The sequence below is a fragment of the Larus michahellis genome, chromosome 6, assembly GCF_964199755.1.
Source record: "Larus michahellis chromosome 6, bLarMic1.1, whole genome shotgun sequence".
NCBI lineage: Eukaryota > Metazoa > Chordata > Aves > Charadriiformes > Laridae > Larus > Larus michahellis.
Genome location: NC_133901.1, coordinates 42,739,982 through 42,765,662, shown reverse-complemented (window position 1 = coordinate 42,765,662; position 25,681 = coordinate 42,739,982). Strand labels below are relative to the sequence as shown.

General features: G+C 37.9%; 2 protein-coding genes across 4 annotated transcripts in view; one reads left to right on the top strand and one right to left on the bottom strand.

Annotated features, from left to right (window-relative positions):
• Positions 1–25,681, top strand: part of WAPL (WAPL cohesin release factor) — a 160,712-nt gene that overhangs the window by 16,921 nt on the left and 118,110 nt on the right. The window lies entirely within an intron of this gene.
• On the bottom strand, positions 556–24,421 carry OPN4 (opsin 4). The gene is made up of 11 exons (XM_074591048.1): positions 24,395–24,421; positions 16,955–17,097; positions 14,644–14,777; positions 13,267–13,470; positions 11,224–11,395; positions 10,255–10,419; positions 7,148–7,255; positions 5,823–6,003; positions 2,703–2,855; positions 2,099–2,167; positions 556–747 (listed from the first exon to the last, which is right to left on the bottom strand). Exons 1-11 carry the CDS (start codon positions 24,419–24,421, stop codon positions 556–558), a joined length of 1,548 nt encoding a protein of 515 aa, XP_074447149.1.

Genomic DNA, 25,681 nt, shown 5'->3' with positions numbered 1-25,681 from the left:
GTAGAAGAAAATGAGGGAAAATCTGTCATTAATGAGAGAAGGGAGCACTGACTGTGTGATTTAAGTTTTCATTTGGCTGAGGAAGTTCACAGTGATGAAGAAACCATCTTCAGGAAGTAATGTACGTTTTTTCCCAAATCTCTCAGCTTTAGGTCTGTAATAGCTTTGAAGTTAAACTACACCAAGTGAACAAAGGCCAGTTTTGAATTTCATACTTCCCTTTCCTCTCATGTTAATCCTAGGAGGCTCATAGGTAAGATCCATGCAGTGGTGGAATATACCTGAGCAGAGTAAAATCCAAATGGAAGAAACTGTTTCATGAGCTGCATAAAGAAGAGATAATGAAATTACAATGTGACTAAGATCAAGAAGAGAACCACTGGAGAGAGTTCTCATGCTGAAAAGCTTACTCCTCTTGCTTTTATCCTTGCTTGTCTTGTGTTGTGTCTTTGTAGGAGCATTTGAGAACAATGTAGGAAGGTATTCTGAATTCAGCTGGTCCATAGTTGTTCCAGAGGTATTGGCTAAGGTGACATTCTGGCTTGCCCCACTCACTTAGCCATTGGACTTCTTGTTACACTTGTGACTGTTGATCTTAGGGTACAGGAAACCAGAGTTGTATCCAGAAGGCAGCTTTACTCCTTGGACATTGCTGTATGTTATTGTAATGCTGGGTATCTGGGCTGCAGATGGTCTGTGGTGAGACTCTCCTTTTCTTTGTCCAATACCATTCAGGCTCTCACCTCTCTAAAGGATGCAAGGATTTAAAAGAAATGGAAAACACAAACATCTACAAGGAGATCAGGTTGCATCATCTATGAAAAAGACGGATATATTTAGATAAGCACTTTGCTGATCCCCACAACTAACTCAAAACCAAACTTGATTGACCATCGAGGAAAAAGTAGATCTGAATATTTTTCAATGTTTCATGGGTAACTTCTGAGAAAAAACCCAACCTGTTAAACAAGCTAAAGTACTAAAGCACAGACTTTGCATTTGCTACTTAGGAGCTGGTCAACTTTGGTGAAAGTCCAGGCTAACGGCAGCACATTTGACTATAAATAAAAGTGCTGTGAATATGCTCAGTCTATGAATTCAATCAATTAAGGAGTCCCCCCATAAAGAGGGACTATTTAGGTTCTTTGGGGCTAGAGGTAATGTAAAATGTAGCGATAACAGCATGGGTAGTCTGAAGGGGGAAGCAAACTAGAGAATGAAGTGAAAACTGGAATTGAGGAAAAAATTAATTAGCATTTTTTGACAATAGCAATGTTAACGGTCACTTGCGCAGGACCAAAAAATGAGTGTTAGGATGAGGCTAGCAATAGCTCATAAAGATAGCTACTAACAATAAAGAGATAATTTAAGATGTTTATGTTACGTTGGGGTTAATACTGGAAAGATAAAACTGGCTTATTTTCACATGTCAACTTTTTTGTCTTATTTCTCTGTCTGTCAAGAATTAAGGCAAGTTGACTCACTTGCGGCAGATGTAAAAAAAAATTTTATCAGTATGTCATAGCTTTCTTACATGGAAGAAGAAATAGACACACAACATCTTACTGAATAGGTGATAAGGCACATTTCAAAAACTTACCTTGATTTCCTCCAAGTTGCATTTTTTAGATGTTGGGTGCTACCCAAAACAGAGAACATTAAATAGTTAAAAGTGTCACTTTGCACAGCAGTACTTGCCACTAGACTATACCTGTCTCAGTGGTACAGCCATCGGAATGGCTGTCTCAGCTTACTGTGTATATTATTCATATAAAGATGGCACAAAATTAATGCTTCCATGCTCCACTAACGAAATCACAGACCTCATTAGGGGACCTACTGAATTCAAGAAAAATATTCAAGTTTCTTGAAGAAGTTGGACTTAAGGAGAACCCTGTAGTACATGTGTTCTCTTTCTGCTTAGTTTCAGCAATGATCTACCCACTGTGGTCATGTTTTCTATATTCTGCTGGGAGTATTGTGTGTTTTTTGCAACTCAAAAAATGACTTAATTTGTGCTCAGAGACTGAGATTATCATTAGTTTTTATTCCCTTGGTTAGTTAGATTCACGCCAAATATTAAAATAATAATTCTTACAGTAGGTGTAGCAGTGTACTCTGTGACATTCAATTCCACCATAGATATATCATCAGCATCTACAGGTGTCTGAAAAATGAACACAGGTAAGAAAGACATAAATGATATATAGGTATGTCCCAATATTTTACATATGTGAAATGCAAAGTATAAGAAAAAGAAAAAAAGGGAGACAGCAGAGGACTGACTGAAAAGTAGTTATATGCTAAAAGTAGCCGTGTTTTATACCTCTCACCACATGTGTTCATTTGGTAGCAAATGGCAAGACAACAGAAAGATTGACCAAGTAATTTGGACAGTGAAACACAAATATTACTGAATACATAGTTAAAACCAAACACAAGAGAACATACCATTCAGATGCTAAGTTCACTAAAACATCACCATTACTTGTCAGAAATGCAACAAAGACAGCTGAATAATGAACCAGGGTGGAAATAAAAAGCTGATGACCTTTTACAGCCTCTAAGTCATTACTCATTGTGTTAACTCATAGGTTAACCCCATCTTCTTGGCAGGAACCTTCATGATTAATTATAGTAAAATGTGCAGATTTGTTAACCTACCAGCTGTCAGAGAATTTAGATATTATGCAGTCTATTACCTTCCCAGAAATCCCAGAATCGTGGCTCTTCCGTTTAGGTTTGGCCCTTATGTCACTAGTTTGAGTTGTGTCTTTCCCCGTTTCATAGGAAATCTGTCTGCTAGCAAGTCTGGAGAACATAGTGGGGGTATCAGTTTCTGTGTCAGTACAGCCCTAAAATGAATGCAAAAAAACCCAATCACTTTAGCTTCCTTAGATTTCCATCCAGTTTGACCCATGAGAAGCAGTTTTACCTAGCCAGAAATTGTAAAAGAGAGAGACATTGTATAAAAGACATTTCAAAAAAGTTATGCCATGTATGACTTCATAAAATCTTTTATAAGAGGTACAAACAAAACTATCAAGTCTGTTGAGCCTAAAATTCGGCTTACTTTTTTTTCTTCTCCAAAGGATGCACTGCAAAATTTCAAGCAAAATAGCGTTTGTTTATAGTCTATTGTTGACACTTCTCTAATGCACCTCATAGCTCTGAGGAGACAGTATTTCCATAGTAGCACCCAATTAGGAAGCACAGGTGTTTGGAGGAATTAGGGCCAAATTTTCCAAAATTAGGGCCAATGTTTCCAAACTTTGGGCTTGGGTTGAAGGGGCAATAAAGAAGGAAATGTCTGGAGACTGCAGAATCAGTGCTTTAGAAATACTTTGTTCCATGAAGAAGCCCTGATTTTATAAACTTCATTCCAATTAATGGGAAAACAAAAAAAAAAAAAAAAAAAGACAAAGCTCCATAACCCACCAGAATTTCCTAGAAGTCAAAAATTCTGTTCCTGTTCCTGACTGGCAGTCTTCTCACTGCAATGATGAGGAATCACAGAATTCCATAGATCATAATAAAACAATGAAACAGCTAACGGGGTTGTGATGAGCAGCTCATGTCAAACCAGCCCATTCTCTGTTTGACAGTGTGCTTTGCCTTAAAATTGGGGAACCTAACAGTACGATATACTTTCTTAATTTTTTTACATACAGCAAGGTGTTTTCTAAGCAATCTGTGTGCTTTGGATGTTTCGATAAACTTTCCCCAGGGAAGAAAATGAAAATAAGAGGTGTAGAAAAACATCAAGTTTGGTGGAACTGGAGAAATTGGCCTGATGAGTCTGTTACTGTTAAGTGAGAATCCCAATTGGTGATGCTATAGCAGAATTTTAATACAGAACAGATTGATTGCTCTAAGGAGGATCAGGATCATTTTTTCTGTGTAACTGTGGGAAAGGATAAGGGCAACACAGAAGGTGGTTAAGGAAAAATTAATTTAAGTTGGAACAGTGACAATCAAGACTGTATTTTCAGAAGCAGCTTTCTAACTGTTGGGGAAGCAATGATGAAGATGAGTCTACAGAGTGAAGTGTCTCCAGACTGAAATGTCTCCATAGAAGATTTTTTTAGAAGAGCTCAACAAAATATCCAGGAGGACAATCTAAGCATATATTTTCCTGCTGAAGCACAACAGGTTGGGCTAAGCTGTTTTCGGGATCCCAAAATTTAAAAAAAATGTGTACTGTGCTTCCCATTCCATGCATAGAATGTATTAGCACTTACAGTCCCATTTGATTGAATTTTAAGATGGAAGTGACTTTTATTTTCTGAGCATCTGTTATGGAGCTTGGCTCCTTTTCATTGCAAAGAACTGACTGGAAATTGTTTCTTTAGGATTTTCCAAGGTGCAGAATATATTTGCATCCACAGGAGTACAAAAAAGTTGCATAAAGATAATTTATCAGCTTACAGTTTGATGACCAGCCTTGACATAAAATACATGGCAGCATATGTACTGCCTTTTTGCATTGTGAGTTTATGATGTCTAGAAATCTTACAGCCAAATTGAGACACATATGGTACAACAAACCCCAAAATAAATTCTCAGCAAGCATTGAAGCAAGTTTGTTTGCTTTAAACTTGAGCCCTTCTTTCTGCTCTGTACTTCAGTTAAACTGATATTACTTACTAATAAATCAGACTTTCTATGGTCAAATCAAACAGTTAAGGGAAGCATATTCTTGTCAGAAAATTCTAAGTCTGTCATTGTTCTGAACAAGATTCAGACTTACTCAAGGCTTATAGAAAATTCCAAACTGAAGCATGCCAGTTGCTTGGAATTTTTTACTTTGGCTAATTTTCTTTCTCCATTCCACTATTTTACCTTGAGTATTAAGATTTGCTTTCCTAAGCAAAAAGCGTTGTTGAATTGTTTATATGGTTCCCCTTCACCGGCACTGATAGTAGTACAAGAATACACAGTGTTACTGAAAGAGTCTTGTTGTGTTTTTAAGAATTGGGATTCGCAGCCTATGAGATGCAATATAAAAATGTTTCTTTTTTTATTAGCCAGTTTTAAAACATTCCACCTGAATGGTGGCTACTAGCCAGAAAAATTTCATTTTGATTGGACCAAGAAAAAAGAATATAGAGTGCAAAGAAATTGAAATATCACTGTTAAAAACAACTGTCAGAATTCAGCATGTGACTGGATTAGATTATCTTGACTATGACTATCTGATTATCTTGACTATGAAAACGAATCACTGAGAAAATTGTGGCTTTTCATGTATTTGGAAATTTCATTTAAAACAATTGCAAAGAACTAACTAATGTGCTTAGTTACTTAGTGATGTAACTTCGGGTTGCAAGAGAGTGCCTGGGATGCCAAATATTTGCCCTGTTTCCAGCTGCTGTGCAAAACATTTGGCTTCACTTAGACTGGCAGCAGCAAGCTGTTGAGGTCTTCTGTCAGAATGATTCTGTAATGGATTTACTGATTTGTCTGAATCTGATGATTAATGTTTCAAAATACAGCCCATTTCACTTTCAGAAAGCATTATCTGTTTCATTACAACCTTGCTTTCACTAGAGAACTATTTAGTGACCAGCATTTTCTGGGCGCTCTGGCCACTCTTCCTTCAGTGTCACAAACCATGAAGAATGCAAAGATCAACATTCTGCTTTTACACTTCGGCCAGACAGGATGTCTTTTATTTCACTATGTCTCTCTGCTTCCTTTGGAACTCTTGTAATGAGCACCATAAGGCCGTTCATCTAAAGGATCTACCACTTTGAAGTAATCTAAATGAAAATTAATTACTTTGCAATTAAAAATGGATGTATGGGAAGTGTCTCCCTTACTGATTCACTGTCAGAGAGAGAAGACAGTCGCCTTTTTCCTTTCTGTAGCCCACTTATCTCAGAAGACTGGCTGGTTACGGTCGCTCGTCTGGAGGAGGCATAACTGCTGAAAGACCGTGAGTCTTTAGGAGAAACTCTCAGCAGGGGTCCAAGGCAAGGAACATGTGTTGCAATGGCTGTTCTAGTGGATGAGAGGTAGCACCAGTCAGATTTTTTCTGTTAGCACAAAAATTCAGTCATCATAAACAATGCATTTATTCAGAGAGATGAACTTATGCTGCATGGACTGGAAAGTTACAGGGTAAAAAAAGAGTTTTCCGGATATCCAATATCTCATACACAATCACCCTGCAAGATCACTTATTCACAGTGTTCTGCAGAACTCAAATTTATTGCTTGGCAGGGATAAAGGCATTAAAGTATAACTCTTTGAACTGAAGGGACCTATTAAAATGATGTTTTATCTGCTTTCAGCTTAATCAGGGCAAAAATAAAATTCTGTCCCTTTAAACTGAACCTTGCAGAAGTACCACATAATGAATTATTTTAATCTTCCCCTAAGCAGCTATTCTAGCTTCCTCTTACACATTTGTCTGCCGGCTATCTGTACAGTTGTGCAAAAAGTGTAGTTATTTTACAGTATTTCTTTTCTCACATGCAGCATAACAAAACACTTTTACCTAGCTCTCCTCTTCCTCCTGGCCTTCCACACTTAGATGTTCACGCCCACCTCTTCTCTATCCAATTCCCCAGTAGGTCTTTGTAAAGGATGAAACAACAGCATATATATGGCTCTGCTGCCATCCATTAGATCTCACAGTCTGCATCTGAACTTGATATGGTAATGACCCTAGATGTTACAACTCAGAAAAAATACTATCTGAAATATAAAAGCTTGAAGGGTGGAGAAGATGCACAAATGGGGAAGAGGTGGATTGACTTACTGAATTGCATCTCTCGCTGGCCTGGTTAATGTAACAAACTGCCATTTGCGACACTGACAAATGTCTGCATCTCTCATGAAGATAGTTAAATTTACGGTGCTTTCCTTTGAGGTGGGAAGGTCTCTATCCTTTATTATGTAATCTGTAAGTACAGATCAGTATCCATAAACATCTCTAACTCCCATCTGCACAGTAATTCGTTCCAAGTACAAATTCCTCTGACATTTATGTGGCATTGGGAAGTTTTCTTGGGGAGGGCGAGGCTGTCTTGCAGACGTAAAATGAACAGATGAAGCAGAGTTCAGGTACTAGTCCTAAAAGTAACAGTTACTGTTTGATTTTCTTTGCTATATTAAACGTATTTTATAAAAGTGAACTTACCTGTATTTTGGGTGACTAATGGCATAAATGATGGGGTTATGGATGACAGAAGCTTTGGCAATCACAGCTGGTATGGAGTTCATGTAGGGTGTTAGGACGTGGGAATACCTGGAGTAATGCAAATGCGTTCCATATTTAGTATTGAGTTCTATGTAGTCTATGCAGTTATACACTGACAACACAATGCTTTATTAGTGCTTCAGAGAGAGTAAAAGGGGAAGTTCTGTACCCAGACAATGAGAGAACAAATTCTACATCCTTTGACTGGAAAGATCAACATCCATCTAATTTCATTTCGGAGAAACATGATTTTCATGGGGCTTCTCTTGCAGCACTTCACTGCTATGACTCAGGATGGTGGTAATTCCCATATTATTTACCCTAGGGACAAAGTCAGCCTTCAGTAAGTGAAACTGCATTCATCAGAGTATCTGTCTGTTCCAAACTCAGCAGATACACTTGCTGAGTAATACGTCATCAAATAGGTGTGCAGAATGAGGCATTTTCCAATTCAGACTTTATTTTTTGCCTGATCTGAACTAAAAAGTGAAGGGGAAGTATTTTCAAGTGTCATTTGCCATGCACATGTGTTACTGTGACCATGGATATATGCAGGTCATGTGACTCTAAAGGATGAAAGAATTATGATTGATGTCTATCTGCCATGCTGCTATCAGCCATTTAATTTTTGAAGATAGCTTGAAGTAGCCCATAAGGTCTTGGTCAGAAGAAATTCAATAGAACAGCTCAGACCAAAATAACAATAACATTTCATAGTCAGTTTCTACCAGGCAGATTCTACATAGACCTGCTTAGAGGCTATGAAGACCTCTTCCTGCATTGGTAGAAAGAGTTCTAAGTGAAATGGCCCAGAAAGTCAGTCTTCCCTCCCAAGGATAACATCCTTTCTTTATCAGTACTCTTCTTCATGAGAAGACAGTCTAAGCTCCATCTTTCAATTAGTCTTGTATTCCTGTAATATTATGGGAGAAAACAGATTTTCCTCTCAATCCTCTCTCAAAAGAAGGTCTCTCATATGAGCGCTGCAAACAATGAAGAGAATTGCATAAATAGGTGGCAGCTCATCTTCCTGGTGAAGAAACTTTTCATCACACTATGGGAATATTTATGCTCTGTGATGAGGTGGAAATGGTTTGCCAATGGTAATACAGGAATCATTTTGTCAGATGCCTGAATGTTGAGATGTCATTTCACCTCTAATTTAAAGCTTTTCTCTGATAAGAATTGTCCAAGTAGCACGTTCTCCATATACAATTTTTGACATGTTTTTTCCTAATCATACTTTTAAAGCATTGGTTAGAAGTGTAGTTCTTCACAGAGTCTGGAGAACACATAACAGTATGACCTTGCTGGAATGGAGTTTTTGTCCCTGAGTTGAGAGAGATAGTGCTTTGCTAAGGCTGATGGAGAGTTCAGCTAACAAAAACAAACAGTGACAAAGGCTTTTGTTTAAGCTAACCACTCCCAGAAAATACGATCTATAGACCAGCAACATTAGTGAGCATAACTGTGTACTAGCTTAGTATTGCCCATCCAAAATATTTTCTAAAGGAATTAAGGTCCTTCCTTCACTTTGTGTATGTTGTTGTATTGTCAGATGAGTTGTCTTTAGTCCAAGACTATAGCCACACACTGGCATGTGGTGATTTTGTCTGAGTTCATTGTAAAAAAGTTCACAGAAGGCCTCCAGGCTTGGTCTATTAATCTCTGAAAAATCCCAGAAGGATTGCCTAAAAGGCATAGTTCAGAAATGGAAAAAAAAGCTAAATGAAGCTGTGTTGTTCACCACACGTCTTCATGAGCAAAATTTGCAAAAGCTCATTTGTTACATACGGTAGAGTTATAAAACTGTCTATTTGTTTTTTCAGTGCAAGACATGGGCTAGAAGCCAAGTTAAGTTCCTGAAGTAGATGCTGACTCATATGGGACAGCCCCACATAGCTAAAATGCTTAGCTGAAAGCATCTCCTCATTTATTTTTTTTGAGGTTATCTTAGAGCAAGTAGTTCTGCAAGGTAGCTGTGCTGCATTTCTTTGTCTTCTTGCTCTTCCTCTGCCTCTGGCTGGTCACATATCACCAATGGTGGGTGCCCAGTACCTAAGTCCCCCTGTGACAGGAAATGGGACACTGGAACCATTCTAAGGTTCACATTTCTGAGTGAGGAACCTGTTTACCTTCATGGAGAAAATGTTTGCTGTTGCTTGAAATTGCCCCTCTGGATACAAGCGGAGAGAATCCTCTTTTAGCATTTTTTTTTCTTAAGCATAAGAAAATATGCCTTCCTAAGCCATGTTTGAGAAGAGGCCCTCCAGTGGCGTCTTCCTTAGGTGTGTAACAAAAATCACCCCTGCCTCCCAGAATACTCCATTGTAAGTAAATTTATCCTGTGTGTTAATTTTAGGAAGACCTACTTTATATTTCTGACTTGAAAAATACAAATAGAAGTGTTTTGTACTGTCATAGGAGTCTTCCACTTGAGGATTTGCAGCTGACTTTGTAAAGCAGATAGTCACACCCATTTTACAAAGGCTAAACTGAAGCACAGGAAGATTCACATGTTAACATGGCAGAAATATCCTCATGGAGCCAAGGCATTCAGACTCCCAGTCCATTACTTGTACCTGGTTTGTATTAACTGTTGTCTGGTGTCAAGCCATGTACAGATACTGTATTAATAGCATCATGCTTTTGCTGAAATTTCTGTATAAACGTCTGACAATTAATTAGATCAAGAACATGCTTAGATGATTTATATTTATGATCTTTTATACCCAGCATCGAAAAGATCTCCAGTGCAATTAGGTACTGATTTTGAACTTGCTTATACATGTAAGGAATTTTAGCATTTTGATGTAGCACAAGAAAATGAATAGACTTTAACAAATAAAAGAAGTGGAGAAAGAAAAGAGAATTAACCCCTGGATGGATCTTTTTGGGCCCCTTATGTAGCATTTTGGTGCTAAATAAACTTCAGATAGTTCTAATATCCTAGTACTTGACAGGTAGCTTTGAGTTTCATCTGTCTTGTGCAATTTCACACGTTTTGGTTTCACTGAATATTCCTTTGCTGATACATTCATAATTACCCAGCAAAAGCTACCAGAGCAACAACAGAGTATGGTGACCAGGAAATGACATAAAGCAAGATGACAATCAGTGCAATTTTGGCCATCTTCCACTCATTTTTCATCCTCTGATACTGTTTCTGGAACTCTTTATTTCCGTGTTTGCTTCCAAACATCTGAATAGACCTAGGGGAAATAAACACACAACAGCAAAAACGGAGGTAGGGAATTGAGCAAATAGCTTCATAAAATGGAGCAACAATTACTCTTATGCTAGTTCATGCTAAAAGTCATGCACTTTTAACGTGTGTTAATGTATGTATGTGACTGGACCTTCAGAATTCAATGCACTTCTGTTGCACAAATCAGTGGAAAATTCACGTGTGCTTCAGTGAAGAAAATAGTCCCGTACCAGAAGAATTTCCACATAAATCAGGTATTCAAGCCTATTGAACAATGCTACATTAAATACAGTTAAAGAAGTCTTTGCTTCCCTAGGTCTGATTTTGCCACCTTACTCTCACTCTGTACTTCTGAACTATGTGACTAGATATGCTGATATCTTTACCTCTTTTTCACCTTTTGTCAAACATGGAATTTGTGGTTCAATTCCATCTATTTTTCTGTAGAATAGTTGTTGATACACTGTTGTTAGGTGTCTCTGAAGTCCCTTTAGTATTTCTTTTGATTGGTTAATTTCTGTAGTCCTTTCTTGTCTTTCAGATTTCTACTGTTGCTATTCATACTCTTTTCCACACTATTAGACGATGTACTGAATGGCTCTGGCTTAAATTCAGGAATGGGCCTTCTAAGGATCATACTTCTTACCATGTTGGCTGTTGACAGAATTCTTGTTTGATTTCCTGTCTCAGTCGTGCATACAAATTAAAAGTGAAAAATTTACCAATTTTCTTCTGTTAGTCTTTGTTTTAGGAAAATAAGCAGTCACTTAAACAGAAGCATAAAAACTTAAGACTGTTGGCTACTTACTTGTTGGCCTTCTTGATAGCTTCAAATATAAAGACATAGCTGTATATGATAGCAATCAAAGGAATGAAAAAGACAAAGCAGAAAAGCAACATCGTGTAGGCACGGACTGATGGTGTGAACGTCATGTAGTCCCAGGAACAGGAAGTCAGCAGACCCTCGGGAACATATGCACCTAAAAAGAAAGACAGGAGAAGGCATAAGCCCTGAAGTGATTCTTATTCTAAGTGCAGGAGTTAGAAAAAGATACTCAGAATAACATGAGATTTAGTCCTATTCTATTAGAGGGGAAAAGATTTTTAAAGGATGCATGATCATTTGTTGAAAGCACCTCTTTTTTCTTTCTTTTTTTTTTCTTTTGCTGTGTTACCCTATTGTATTTATGTTTAGTGGTCTAAGGCTTCATATTGGAAAACTGAATAATTTTGTTTCAGTTCTTGAATATTGTTTAAAGCTCAACGTAGTCAAAGGGTGTCTCTCCAAATACTTCAGTGGGTCTTGGATCAGACTCATATTGTTTTTAAGTATCTGCATTTCCTGTCAAATTGCAGTCTTCCCAAGGAGTGAAATGAAACTGATTACTGTAGCTACTGCTTTTTTAAGTTTGTGCAGATAAGATAAATTTGCTGTGCAAAGGAGAGAGATTTATTGTGCAGATCAAATTAATTTTGTTGTGGAGTACAAGTAAAAAAAAAAAATCATACATACATAATATTTTGCCTGACATAAAATATAATCTCCTTAAAGGAACTGTGTCGAACTGTTAAGTAAAGAAATTGCCAACAGCAATGTCTTTTTATGTTTATATTTTAATTTTGACTGTTTACAGTGATATTTTCCGTTGAACTCTTAAAAATATTGCACCAGATGTGCTCAGATGCATCTAATTACCATATGAGAGTTAGTAATGTGGATACTATTAGAATCTAATTACAAGATAACAACACCCTTCAAGCAATTATTCTGCCTTCTCCAATTAAGAATCTAGAATGTAAGACTATATTGTCGTTTTATTTTTCTAACAGCTCCTCATTCAACCAAAGGCTGCTTCTCCCAGTATTGCATTTTGCCTGCTTAAACATGCTTCATGTTTGTGGAGGACCAGGATGACAATAACAAGACAATAATAAAAATCTGCTTAAATTCTACTCAGTAGCTGAGTTGGTTGCAGCATCCTTTGGGAAAATGAAACATTGCTATATTCTCACCTCAGCTGAGCTGACACATTCTCTTCTGGAATTAGGGAGCACAATAATGGTCTGGGGTTTTGAGTGATGAGTTCATTCTAACTTACTGACTGAAACTGGTGACTCACAGGAATCAAATTAATGGTAGTGAGGCAGATTCTGTTGTTACAGAAACTCTTTGTTACAAGTCGCACGGATCAAGATGCTGTATATGTGTTCCAATTTGCAGGCATAAAATTCACATTTACAAAAGCAAATTAGTTAGTTATTACTAAATGCCATCCTTATTGGAAGCCTTAGTGAAAATACCAATAGCTGACTGGAGAATGTGACCCACACCTAGTGCAATTTACCCATCTAGAACACAGTTAAGACTTATTGGAGATGCACTTGCTCAAAATAGTCAGACTGTATTCCTTTCTTACACGAATAAAGAAATTTAGATTGACATGACTAGCTTCCAAAGCCCCTTTGGGGAGGAAAAAAGTGATCAGAAAAGAGAAAAATACATTTATTTTACTTTTATATTGTTGAATTTGGCTCAACAGAAGTAGGTATGGGATAATAAGCAGGCACATCCTTCATAAATTTTGGCCTTGATTTTATCTACTGTTCTTTATTCAGTAAGTAATGAGCTTATGGAAAAGTGCCATTGTTGTGTAATATGCTGTAACACAGGCTGAATTTTTTCTCTTTTGAATAGAGATCTTCAGTTTCAGTATGTATTTTATCAGTTTTCTTCAAATAGATTTATTCGAGCCTAGTATGCAAGCCATTAATTCAACCCTCGTCTATACCTGTAACTGGTCTTTAATCCAATGCTATGAGGGAAAAAAAACTTTTATTCCATTTCACTTACTCCATCCAAAGAAGGGCGGGAGGCTCCAAGCCAAAGAGTACAGCCAGACTCCTACCAGGATTATTAGGGCCTTCTTCTTAGATGTCACTCCAACAGAAGCCAGAGGTTTTGTGATGACAAAATATCTGTCCAAGGCAATCACCATCAAAGTGATCATAGATGTAATGCCAAAAAGAGCTCCGCAGAAGGCATACAGCTCACAGCCTTTCAATGAAGATGACAGAAGTAGCAGTGAAATTAATCTACCCATGCTAATTAATTTCTGGGAGAGTTCAAGTCTGTGTGTCTTGTGAACTAATGTCTTCTGGAATTTGTAAAGCAATGGAACTTCAGTTTTCCTGCAGCTGAAATGCTATTTCAAAGCTGCTGTCTGTCTTGCTAATTACATTATCCATGGAGATAAACTTCAAAGATTTTGTTTGCTTGAATTGCTGGAGACAGTGATACTAAACATATTTTCACTCACTGATATCTCATGTTTCTAGTGGAATCATTTCAGCAGTCCATTAATATCTTGTTTAACTCCAGTTTTACTGCAGCTTCCATAGAAACAGCTATTTTGCTTAACAAAAAGTAGTGGCTACTTAATAGCTACTTTGATATCATGGAAACATTTATATCTCAAGGTCAGCATAGCTGCAGTAAATATGCAGACTATGAATATATTAATGAGTGATTTTAATTATTCAAACAACCTAATGATTAAAAGCAGGGGTTTGGATTTTTTTTGGTTTTGGTTTGGGTTTGGTTTTATTTTATTCTAACAAGTATGCCATTGAACGCTAAAAAAAAAGTGGGTTTAGTAGTCATCAGAAATCAAAATAGCAACATTACTGCTCTGACCTTCCTCTCTGTCAATACCTGAGACTAGTCTTACTCTTACTACAGTTATATAGCAAGAATGAAAGCACCTTTATTCCACATTTTCTTACTGCACAGGAAATGTTCAGTTAATACTTCTGTTGTGAAAACTGACTTTTTCCAGGCTTTCTTGCCTCACTGTGCCAGGTGCAAGTACCAGAGCAGGTTATTTAGAAGAGCTTTTAAGCTGGTGTGTTGAGGTGTGGTGCTTCTTTGTCGCAGGTCTCTGCCAGTAACTAAGTTAAGATGATTTGGGAAGAATGCTGGCAAGGAGACTAGTCCTATGCCAATGTCACCTTTGTATCTATCTCACAGTATATAATTTTCCTCTCCATAGTGGGAATGTGTTTATTGCACACAGACAAAAATGTTCAGAGAAACATTTGTGTTAAAATTGAAACAATGTTGAGAAATGTTCTCAACACTGCAAGTGTACTGAGAATAAGGAAATAGTAGATTAATTGCCACTATGGTAAGAACATACTTAGTGATATCTTAGAAAGAACATATACAAACCTTTCTCACCAAAAATCCAGCGTTTGCGGAGGCTGTTGGTGAAAAAAACTGGAGACTGCGTAATGGACATCAGGAAGTCACTAATAGCTAGATTGATGATGAATATGTTGGCTGGAGTCTGAAGGCTCCTACTCCTGCAAAGATTAGAAGGAATGTTGCTAAACACTGCTGCACTGTTAATTATGTTGTTACTTTTTCCCCTGAGCTGTGGCAGCTTCACAAATACCAAGGCACCCTACATAGCAAGCTAAAGCAGAGAGCTTCTCATTTCCCTCGTGAGAGAACATAAGCAAGGCTCAGTTTTACACTCATATCCTGTGCACTTTAGAGGATTGTTTGGATAACCAGCTCAGTGATGGGGATAAATCATATTCTTTAAATATTCTGACCCAGTGCACTGCATGTCCATGATTAACAGGAAATTAAAGTTGATGTACTCTATGGATTTGCTGGATCTGGGTCGTGTTAAGCAGGGGGAGGGCAGTGCATTTTCCAATGCTGATAAGATCAACAGTGACTTCCAAATACAGGGATTAAGTGAACTCACTATGTACCACATCAAGCATTTTGTTTTACATTAATTCTTCTCTATGACACGCATTTCACTGGCCCAGACACTGACTCTAAAGAGAGCAATAGCCAGCCTTCAGTGTATTCTGCCTGTATATGTTATTCATAGTATTATAGTACACTGTTTTAAAGGGTACGCATAAAAGCTGAAGCGAGAGCTCCTCAGTTTGGGGTCACTGTAATTTTTTAGCTCCTTTCTCAAATTTTGAATCTTAGACACAATTGAAAAATACCAGAATAAATGATGCATTCTTTGCACTGATCCAGAATCAATCACTAGGACTACTGTGCCCTATCTGTCAATTTAGGAGCAAGAATATATTATTGGTAGATGCTTATGGGCTGCTTGTATTTGTTCAGTAGTCTGCAAAGTTACTGAACATCCTTCTGTTTCAGGGAACTGCCTGCCTTACAGTTTGCCTTTACTTGAGACTACTTCTTAGGCATCTGGTGTGTTCTCTGAACTTCTTATATACTTGTTACTTTGCTATCAGTACCCCTTTCTGTCTTCATAACATCTTCAAGTGAAGAAAAGCTGTGTCCTCCAGTGGAATTGCAACTGCCATGACTGTATTTAGAATCATAGAATTCCCTAGGTTGGAAGGGACCTTTCAGATCATCTAGTCCAAGCATCAACCTAATACTGACAAAAACCAGCACTAAACCATATCACCAAGCACTACATCCACCTGTCTTTTAAATACCTCCAGGGATGATGCCTCAACCACTTCCCTGGGCAGCCTGTTCCAATGCTTTATAACCCTTTCAGTGTAAAAAATTTTCCTAATATCCAATCTAAACCTCCCCTGGTTTCCTGTATGGGACCAGGCAAAGAGCTGAGCTAGCTCATGTACTTCATCCTCATGCATCTGGTCTGCATGGCAACACCTTCTGTGTTCTTAAGGCCATGTCATTCACACTTAAGTGTTAGTATCTACTCTGAATGCACATGCTGAAACCTACTGTTTAATGTGCCACATAAATATAGGTGCAAGATCCAGACTACTTTCATCCACACTCCAAAGATTTAAGTTAACACAAAAAAATTTTCATATGATTGCTATTATTTTGGTTTATTACATTAGTGCCTAAAGATCAATCACGAAGTACAAGCTCACTGGCCTGCACATCATGCCAATGCTCTGCCCCGGTGTGACAAAACAGAAACAGGATGAATGAACAAGAATGGTGAAAATATCACATTGTTGTCAGAGATCCAGTTTCCTTCAGATATATAAGTTGGAATGGGGCTTTAGTTAAAAGGAAATAAGCCAAGTGTTAGAAAATGTGAAAACAAGAGACATGGCCAGTAAGGAACAGAGAAGGAAAAGAAACTGAGTAGTGCGCAGCAGGACAAAGGAAACATCTAAAATAGAGAAGATACGTGGCAGACACAGGTGCAAAACATCCCATCAGGCCAGTACAGACACAATTCAGCCAGTAGAAAAAAAAAAAATCACTGGAAGTTTTCTCCTTTGGGTGCTTCTCTATTGCTTGGCATATCTGGGTGATTCTTTGCTATTTTGCTAATAATTTTGCTATGGCTGTGGTTAATGGGAGAAAGTCAGAGGGAGATGGTGGGTTGCCACAATTTTTCCTACAGAAATGTTTCTTGGTGCATTTTACTATGTCTGCATAGTAATCTGATAGCATGCCTGTGCTGCATTTGCAGAGCACAGTCAAGGTACTGTTAAAGTTCATAAATTTGAGTATTTAAAAAAAACACCCAAAAGAAAGATACCTGCAGAAAGCATAGATGACCAGGAAATTACCCAGAGTTCCTGTGATCCCCACTATAAGAATGACTGCTCCAATTGTATAGTGGGCATGGTCTGGGACATCCACGGTCGGAAAAGCACCAGGAGCATCTTGCACTGTCATCTTCTGTGGAGTGAACAAGAGGTCATAGGCATATTGTCAGACTTTACTGAATAAGCTGGCATGTGCTTCTCTAGAAGTGGAAATGGTCAAGAATGCAGAAAGATAGCAAGCAAAAGAAGTCAAAATAAGCTAATTGCTTTCAAATTACACTTACTGTTGATCATCTTCAGGGAATAAATATGCCATCAGCAGTGCAAAGGTCAAAGGTCGGTTTATATGTTTACTGTTGATTTAGAATTTGGGTGAAGAAAAGCAATCTATTCTCTCCCAGAAGAGACACCTGACATCAAATAATGCAGTACTTAACAAGTAAGTTTTCTCTAGTTTTCATTTCAGGAAAGTTTCTGTACCTGTGAGATGGGATTTCTGTTGTCATCTGACATCAGTAGCTAGACTTCTCTAAGTAGAAACGATCTTCTATGGATAAACATGTATTTATTCCTTTAGTAGTATGGCTATTTCATTTCTCCCACTAAATAACACTGAATTGCGAGCTGCCCTCAAGACTTGGTTACCAAAAGCCTAGTAGTGTTGAACAAGAGTCTTTTGGACACTAAATTATGAATCCGAAAAACTGGAACACAAATCCCTTACATCTAATGCCCGGTTTCCATAGCAGTTCTGTTTTCACTCTGCACTGAATTAAGGTATTTTGCTCTCTGTGAAGTATGTGATAAAGCACTTGATGATAGCATTTGTGTCTTAATCAACTAATAGCTCACAGTAAAATTCAGTAGACAAGTCTGGAGACTATAGCATTTTAAAAAATTTTTTAGTTAAGCATCAGGAGCCACAAATACATTTTAGACCAACTGACCCCAGATTAGTAATGAAGCAAACAATTAGGCTGCACCCAGGAAGCAGGATGACCTGATAGAAATTGAAGAGGAGAGAAGAACAGCTGTCCATCACTGTTCTGGTGCCTTTTGATAGAAGGTCAGGCAAGGAGACTTGAACACTCACCTCTGTGCAACTGCCACTATCCTAAACGTGTCTTGGCATCAGCTCGAACCAGCTAATGGAGTCACGAAAAATACGAAGCCCCATCCTTATTCATCTGCATGGACAGATCCTCTCTCTTCTTCATAGCCAGGCTTTTCTCATCAAGGGTGGCACTCACTCTGGAACGGCATGCCATGACCACTGTCCATAGCTCAAGCCTGCGTGCTGCAGCTAATGGCATTCCTCAGCTACTGAGCTATGATAATCACACCAGGGTTGAGAAAAGCCCAGGAAATATTTTAAATCGTTTCTAGGCTGCCTATGGTGAATACCGTCAACTAAGATCCAATACAAGGAATTGCCTGTACCAAGGTCTGTCCCTGTACCAAACTTAAATAGTGCTATGAGGTTAGGTATGTTCTTTCCAATCACAAGTACTGTCGGGTGGTGCTACTGCTGTCATATGCAGTGATTTCTTCACAGGTAAAGGAATGTTTCTGGTAGGGAAGGAGGAAAGTGCACAGAAGTAGATATCAAGTTCTTCTTTTTATGCTACAGTTGACTTAGTAGTTGGTATTCACCATTAGAGCGCAACTCAGAAATGCCTTTGACGACACCCCAGTTATCAAAAGAAATGGGCATTTTCAGACAGTAGGGGCGGACATTACTTCTGAATACATCTCTGAGATTGGACTGAAGTTATTAGAGACAGCATGTATTTAAAACCACTGTGCCAGTAGCAATAGGTGAACCCTGGGGGTGTCTGGAATTCTGATAGAGATTGTCTTTGCTTGTGTGCTGAAGATCTGCCCGCAGCAATCTACAACAACTACAGTGCACTCCCTGGGTTTCTACATTAACAGCAATGAAATGCTGGACAAATAATCTGATCTTAGAGAAAACGTAGCTCTGGCTGTTACTGTAATTGGAGCAAAATGTTACACTAACTGAATGACAGTATCATGGCATTTGTTGTTCAGGTTCCTGCAGCAAAGTGTAAGTTGACATCACATCATCATCATCAATAGGCATCTTGCCAGGTAGAAATTGCTGTGCTTAACACAGTGCCCATAAAATAACCAAAAAAATCCAATCCTAATAGCAAGTGGCAAGGGAGAGTCTGAGATAAAACTTACTTATTTAAGTAAGATCAGGTGTTCTTTGACTGGGTTTTTTTTTCCCCTTAGGCTTGTGGCTAGAACATTTTTTAGCTGCTTTTCTACAGAAAGTTAATAATGTTTGTTAATGGAATTAAGATTTCTGATGTTTTTCCCTGTAGCTATCCATTTAATCAGAACTAGATAAAGGTAACAGAAATGAAGCAACTGAAGGACCTTGTTTTGGCTACAAAGAACAGATTAAAATGGCTTTAATTTGAATTAAATTTGTGAAGGACTAAGGACAAGGAAAAATTTAAAAGATAAATATAAATACACAGGGAAATCACAAGAGAGGAAAGGTTATTTAAGGGACAATAGAAGACTTTTAAATTACTTATTCAGGAATGAAGCAAGTTCAGAGTCAATAAGAATGTCAAATGTGAAAAAAATAAAGGAGCAGTGATAGGACATAATACTAAGTATAGGGACAAAAAAAAAGGTCTGCGGCAAAGAGGAATAAATTCACATTTTAGTGTGGACTTCCTGTAGCTCTGGGATTTTTACCACAGGGTCCAACTCTGTCTATTATCTAAGAGGAAAAAGTCATTTATTAAAAGAAGTAATTTCACTGTTTTTATTGGAAATACACATCTGATTGAAAGCTTTTTTAAGTCAAAGAAAGGTACTAGTTGACGGATCAGGCCTAAGTGCTTCAAATTCATCACTAAGTTGCATACATACAGATTCCTTACTAGAAGATGAAAACATGTGCCTATATCAAGTTCAGGTCTAGATCTTCTATGGGAATTATACATCAAAAGAAAGGACAGAGAGAAAAAGACAGTGCTGAGGAAATCAGGTCATCAGGATAGCCAAGAAATCAGACAATTCCCAAAGCTTTTCTCTATTCAGTTTCTCCAGTCTTGTTTAGTATCTGTCTTCTGTTCTCACCTCACAGTATGAGTACTTGGTTGGCAAGGGAGAATAAAAATCCTGCCGTTGCAATCCCCACTGTAGCAATTGTCCTTTGAGGATACTCTGGACAACTGTTCCAACTGTATTGGCAATACAGAGCCTTGTTGCCTTGCATGTTTTTCTGTTTAGCCTTCTTTCTATAAACACCTTGTAATGAAGATAAGAAAAATGAACAGGCTAAACCAGCACTTCATTATTTCTCTTCCAAGTGATAGCTTGTGATATCACTTCCAAGTGATAAAAGACAACAGTTTATTTAATGTAACATGGTTCAAAACATCACCAAATGCACAAAGAAACTGAACTGGAAGATAAGGGGTTGGACATTTTCCAATGGATGGACAATAGACTACAGCTTTCCTGAATCAACAAGTAAAAGATGTGTGCACCTGAGGCTCTGGACCACTGGCTGCCAGTATACCCAGAGACCAACTGTGCTGTGGGTGGCTTAGATAGATTGGTGTTAATTCTGGAGGAAACAACTCATTAGGAAGCACAAACTTCCTGATGGTCAGTATAAATATTGCACATTTCTCAAGCAAGCAAACAAAATGGTCATGGAAGCTGTGGAAGACATCAGGGTAGTAACCGTAATGTAACAAAATTTCTTCACAGTAAGTTCTGAGAGTCAGTTGGAGAACATACCACTAGCCAAGGATGGCATTTTGGTCAATCTTAAAAGCAGGGTTTATAATATTGTTTGGGTGTTTGTGAAAACTGGCCTTTTGCTAGAACTGTAAAAGAATTTGTGTTTTTAATCTCTGATAGGCATGTAATTATTTATTATTTATTTATGCTATAGTTTTGCAAAATCGGATAATTTTGGTGTGGTAAGGAACTTGGGAAGTGCCAGGCTGATTCAGACAAGCATTCCTGATAAAACACTAGCCTGCCTTTAGCCATGACTGGGTGTTTCACAAAGCTGCAAAACATGCATAATGAACAATGATGTGGGAATTTAATTTTCAGAATAGTCTTTGCAGCTGGTTTGTGCCCTAAAACAGGGTTATTATCCCTTTGAAAGGATAATCTTAGTGGAAGATATTTTTATTCTCCATATATAGGTGTAATCCTTTTCTAAATCCTGCTCTCTCATTTGCCTCCATAGACTCAGTGTCAAGAAGTTAAGAAGTTGCTCTCTTTAGAGAGAGAGAACAGAAAACTGTTAGCGTATTTCCTTCCAACAGGTTTATATGTGTCCTTGTAGAAACACTATAATAGAGGGAAGCAGCTAGGTTTAATGCAGTCTGCCTTCTTAAAATGCTCATTGTTCTCCCTAAAGGAATGCTTGTCTACTGCCTACAACAAAACAGCTAAAACAGAACTGACCATGTTTTCAGTTATCATTCAGTAAACTTGACTGAGACATACAAACTGGTGATGCTTTTTGGGAGTCTGGAGAAAAGGAAATGTTTGGTAGATAAATATGTCTAAATCTTTGCTGTTCTGGCCTTATGGAGGCTGCAGCACCACATGGAGCCTTGTTATTTCACCATGTAGCTTGTCAAGACACTGGTCTGAAGAGAGTTAAAAGGGTAAAGGAATTCCTTTGCAGTCCAGGACAAAACCACGATTCCTAAGTGATTTACCCAGGTTAGAAGGAAGTCTAGATCAGATATAAAATCCAGGAATATTTGATGTCTGCATCTATTTTGTCTTGGGAATCTATTTACTATACAAATTTTCCTGAAGAGAAGGTTTTCTAAATAGTTATTTCCTAATTGATTTAAAAAAGAAACAACCAAACCAACAAAACCAGCTCACCTCTGAATAACTTTTAGTAGAAGACATACCAATTTTGAAAGTCCAACCCTCTCCCCCCCCCAACCCATAGCACGAGAAAAATATTTGTGTATAAGTGAAAAAAGGGCAACATGCAAAGAGTAGAGTTCAACAATTATTGGGAAAAAGAATATCTTCTTTTTCAGAGTAAGAAAAAAAAAAATCATATCTCTTAATGTTCACTTGGAGATGTTGATTACTGAAGTCCTACTAAAGCTAACAGTGATGATGGTAAGAGCAAGGCCATGCATGTAAATACTTGTACTGAATATAACTCATGGTTGATATAGCCCACTCCACACATTCTCCCAATGGCAAGAGTATAAAGCAAGATTTAGTTTATACTTCGAAGGAAAGAAGAAATCCTCATAAGGTTATTTGGGGATTTGAACATATTTCAATGCTGGTTCTGATTGATTGATTGATTTGCATGACATTATTTCAAAAGCCAGGAACAGAAAAGACTATGACAAGGACATTTTTCAGCTACTTCTGCCTGGACATCAGATGGATTGTATCTAATTTGCTGTAAAACAAGACAAAACAAGGAAGGAAAATAGGGACTGCTATGTTGTTGCTTTTATGAATTCATCTGTCTTCAAACTGTAGGCATTGGCTTTGCAGAATGCATGTTTTAATGGAATAGAGCCCAGTTCCAAAACACTGCCGGTTTTGGCAGTCCCACATTGACTTTGGCAACATATCAGGTTTCCTTGTTCTTAATTTTCCTACAAATACAGGTAATGAAGCTACTTATTTACACAGTAGGACTTACACAGCCAATGGTAGTGTTAGGCCTTTTACATTACAACAAATCATATAGTTTAGAAAAATTACAGAACAGAAACACCGTAATTTCCTAGGGTTTCTAGGTGCAGTGTTTGTACTGCCTACCTACAAGAGGCCTCAAACAACTGATAGCACTTATTTTTCTTCACAGTTCCTTGCTCTGATTTCTGAGCTTGCCCCTGTAGGCACTTGCTCTGTGATGATAGACAGCACAGAGAGGAGTGTAATCCCACCTCAATTATGGTTACAGCAGGGTGATGCCAACTGCTAAGCCCTCCTTCCAGTAGACAGCAGGGCTTTCCATAGATGATGTTTGTCATGTTGAGCAATTTGGATAGCAGATTTTGTATCCTATCTTCCGGATTTAATCTCAACCACAAGCAGCACATATTGCTTTCAGTCCTGAAACTCTCTTAAACCAATCTTAGTGTCAAATTAAAATGCGAAAGTTTGAAAATATGGTCACTTGACCTAGGGAGAGGAAACGAACAGCTAATTACTTCTTTGAGCAGAGTAAGGAAAAAATCCATTTTTAATTTTCCGATGTAAATCACTCTGTCCCCAAATTCCTTTTCCCTTTTGCCATGCGCACTCCAATCCCTCTTCTCCCTCCCTGCTGTGTTCAGCTAGCCTTTTTCATATGTTATCCATCTAATTTAGTTTGTAAGCGCCTTGGCTGAGGACACTTCTCTGTTTATTTTTCTGGAACACACTGCACACATCCAGGTTTTATTAAAAAAATAAACAGATTGCATTATTACTGTACGAACAATAAAATACTTACTGATCCTTCATTATAAATTAGGATCAAACTGAAACATCCTATATGCATAAAAACTTTTGGAGTCTTTGAAACTTGGACGCAATTTTTAAGTGCCCACTGTGTTACATGGGCCGTGCCAAAATACCTGGTGTGACCACATCAAGATTTTAAGTTCAGATTTTTAAAAATTTAAAAATTAGCTTGGGTCATTTTTTTATTCTTTACTTTTAAACAGACTTTTATATGAACATCAGGCAAACAAAACTTTCTAATCCTCATAGTATGCTGAGATACACAACCAGGAAGAGGACTTACGAACTCCTTTGGTTCGGGCTTGTGAGGTGGGATAGAGAATATTTTTAGCAAGCCTAAAGAAATTCCATCCTGAAGTGTCATCACAACAGATTCTCACCTTCACACTTCTAAAGGAATTTTCTTTCTGTTTAGTATTTAACAACTGAGAAAGAGCTTTGATAGAACTTACCTGGGAAAACCTTCTGAACAGTGATCTTGGGTAACTGCAAGTAACAGCTCTTTAACATTTGCATAAGCACTCTACCGCACTTACAGACTATGACAGGGATTTCCATCTTGAATAATAACAACAGAGCATTGTGTTTGAACTGCTAAACAGCTGTTTAATGCATAAGAAGATGTTGCTTTGATAGTTTGCAACATATTTGGTGTACTTTGCCATTAAGACGTTCCTCCCTGTCTTCTGCCCGTGTAACTCTGCTGAACAACACTGCTTCTACAGTCCTTTCTGCAGTAAATAAATACTTAAAGGAATAAAAACATTGTAAAGTTTTCACTGTGTTGTTCATTATTGCATCACAGCACTAAATGTGTACATGCACCTTAAACGTCCATTTACAGTTCTATAAATGCCAGCTTTGCCAGCAGAACTATTTGCTACAGCTTTGTAGATGTAATGACAGAAATCACTTACTGTTGGGGCTCTAAGAGGCAGGTCCATCAGTGTGTAGGCATTGGCTTCCGAGTCATTCCGTACATTGAAGGACTCCACAGTTTTGGTGCCGTTGGGGTCCTCAGAGGGACAAGAGATTCCCTTTTGAATGGGCTGATTATTCAGGTGAACAAAATCTAAGCAAAAACAAAGAAATAAAAGCTCTTCTCTGAATTTAAGTCAGCCAATTTACCTTTTTGTGTGTGTGCAAAGAAGATTGTTAGATTCTCTGGAATAATGTGAGATCCAGTGCAGAGTTTCTCACTAGAGCTTCAGATTGCTTCACTCCATCTTCAGCTTAGCAAAGGGCAGCAGCAGCGACTTCCATTTAAATAGAGGAGACAGCAGGGTCCGCACATGCCCAGTTTGAAGCTTGTTCCATCCAGATTCCAGCTTCACTTTAATGACAGTATAAAACTGATGCTCACTTAAAAGTGCTGTTATCTTTTTTGCCTTTGACAGATTTATGTCTGAATTTTAATGCTATATCCACATTATCCCTGTAGGAAGACAAAGAAGTTAAAAGGTTGACTTCGCTATCTGTCTTAAATATTAGACCTTACTGTTCATTTTCACTGTGTTGGTGAATTAGTTTTTTGTAGTCTGCTTTTAAAGAAGATGTATGTGTACAGTTCTGCTGAAATTGTCCGAACTCAAATAGATTCTGATATTTCACAGTGTGCTTGCATGCACTTCTGTCTTGTAGAATTTAGGTCATGGTTATTTGTTGGTCGACTTCTAAAAATAAACAAAAAATAGGGATAAAACCCACTGACATCATCCTTTTCTGCTCTTCACTTAAAAAAAAAAAGCACACAAATATCTTAGGCAGAGAACAGCAAATAACCACTTGTTTAAAGTATTGTCTCCTTCCTTTCTCAGTTGTGTTTAGTTACGGTTTACATTGCACTGTGCAGAGATATGAATTGCTGTATTCCCAGTTGAAGGCATGGTTTTCACTGTGGTAAAGTGAAGTTTAATTGTAATAGAGAATTAGGCACAGAGTGTGAAAAAGCTGTTCTAGCAGATACCGCAGCCTGAATATCACAGAGTTTAGGCCTTCCACCCACCATCAAAATTACCCTAATGCAAGCTATTAGCTTCATTGCAGTTGGTAATAAAAATAGGTGGTGTGAACTGTTTCTGGAAAGTCTTTGTGAGAAGGCTGTGATAGTAATGATGGGAACTGTATTCCTTCAGCTCAGCGCAGATTACCCTTCTCACGTATCATTTCTTAAATTAGCACTCACAGTACCTAACCTTAAATTG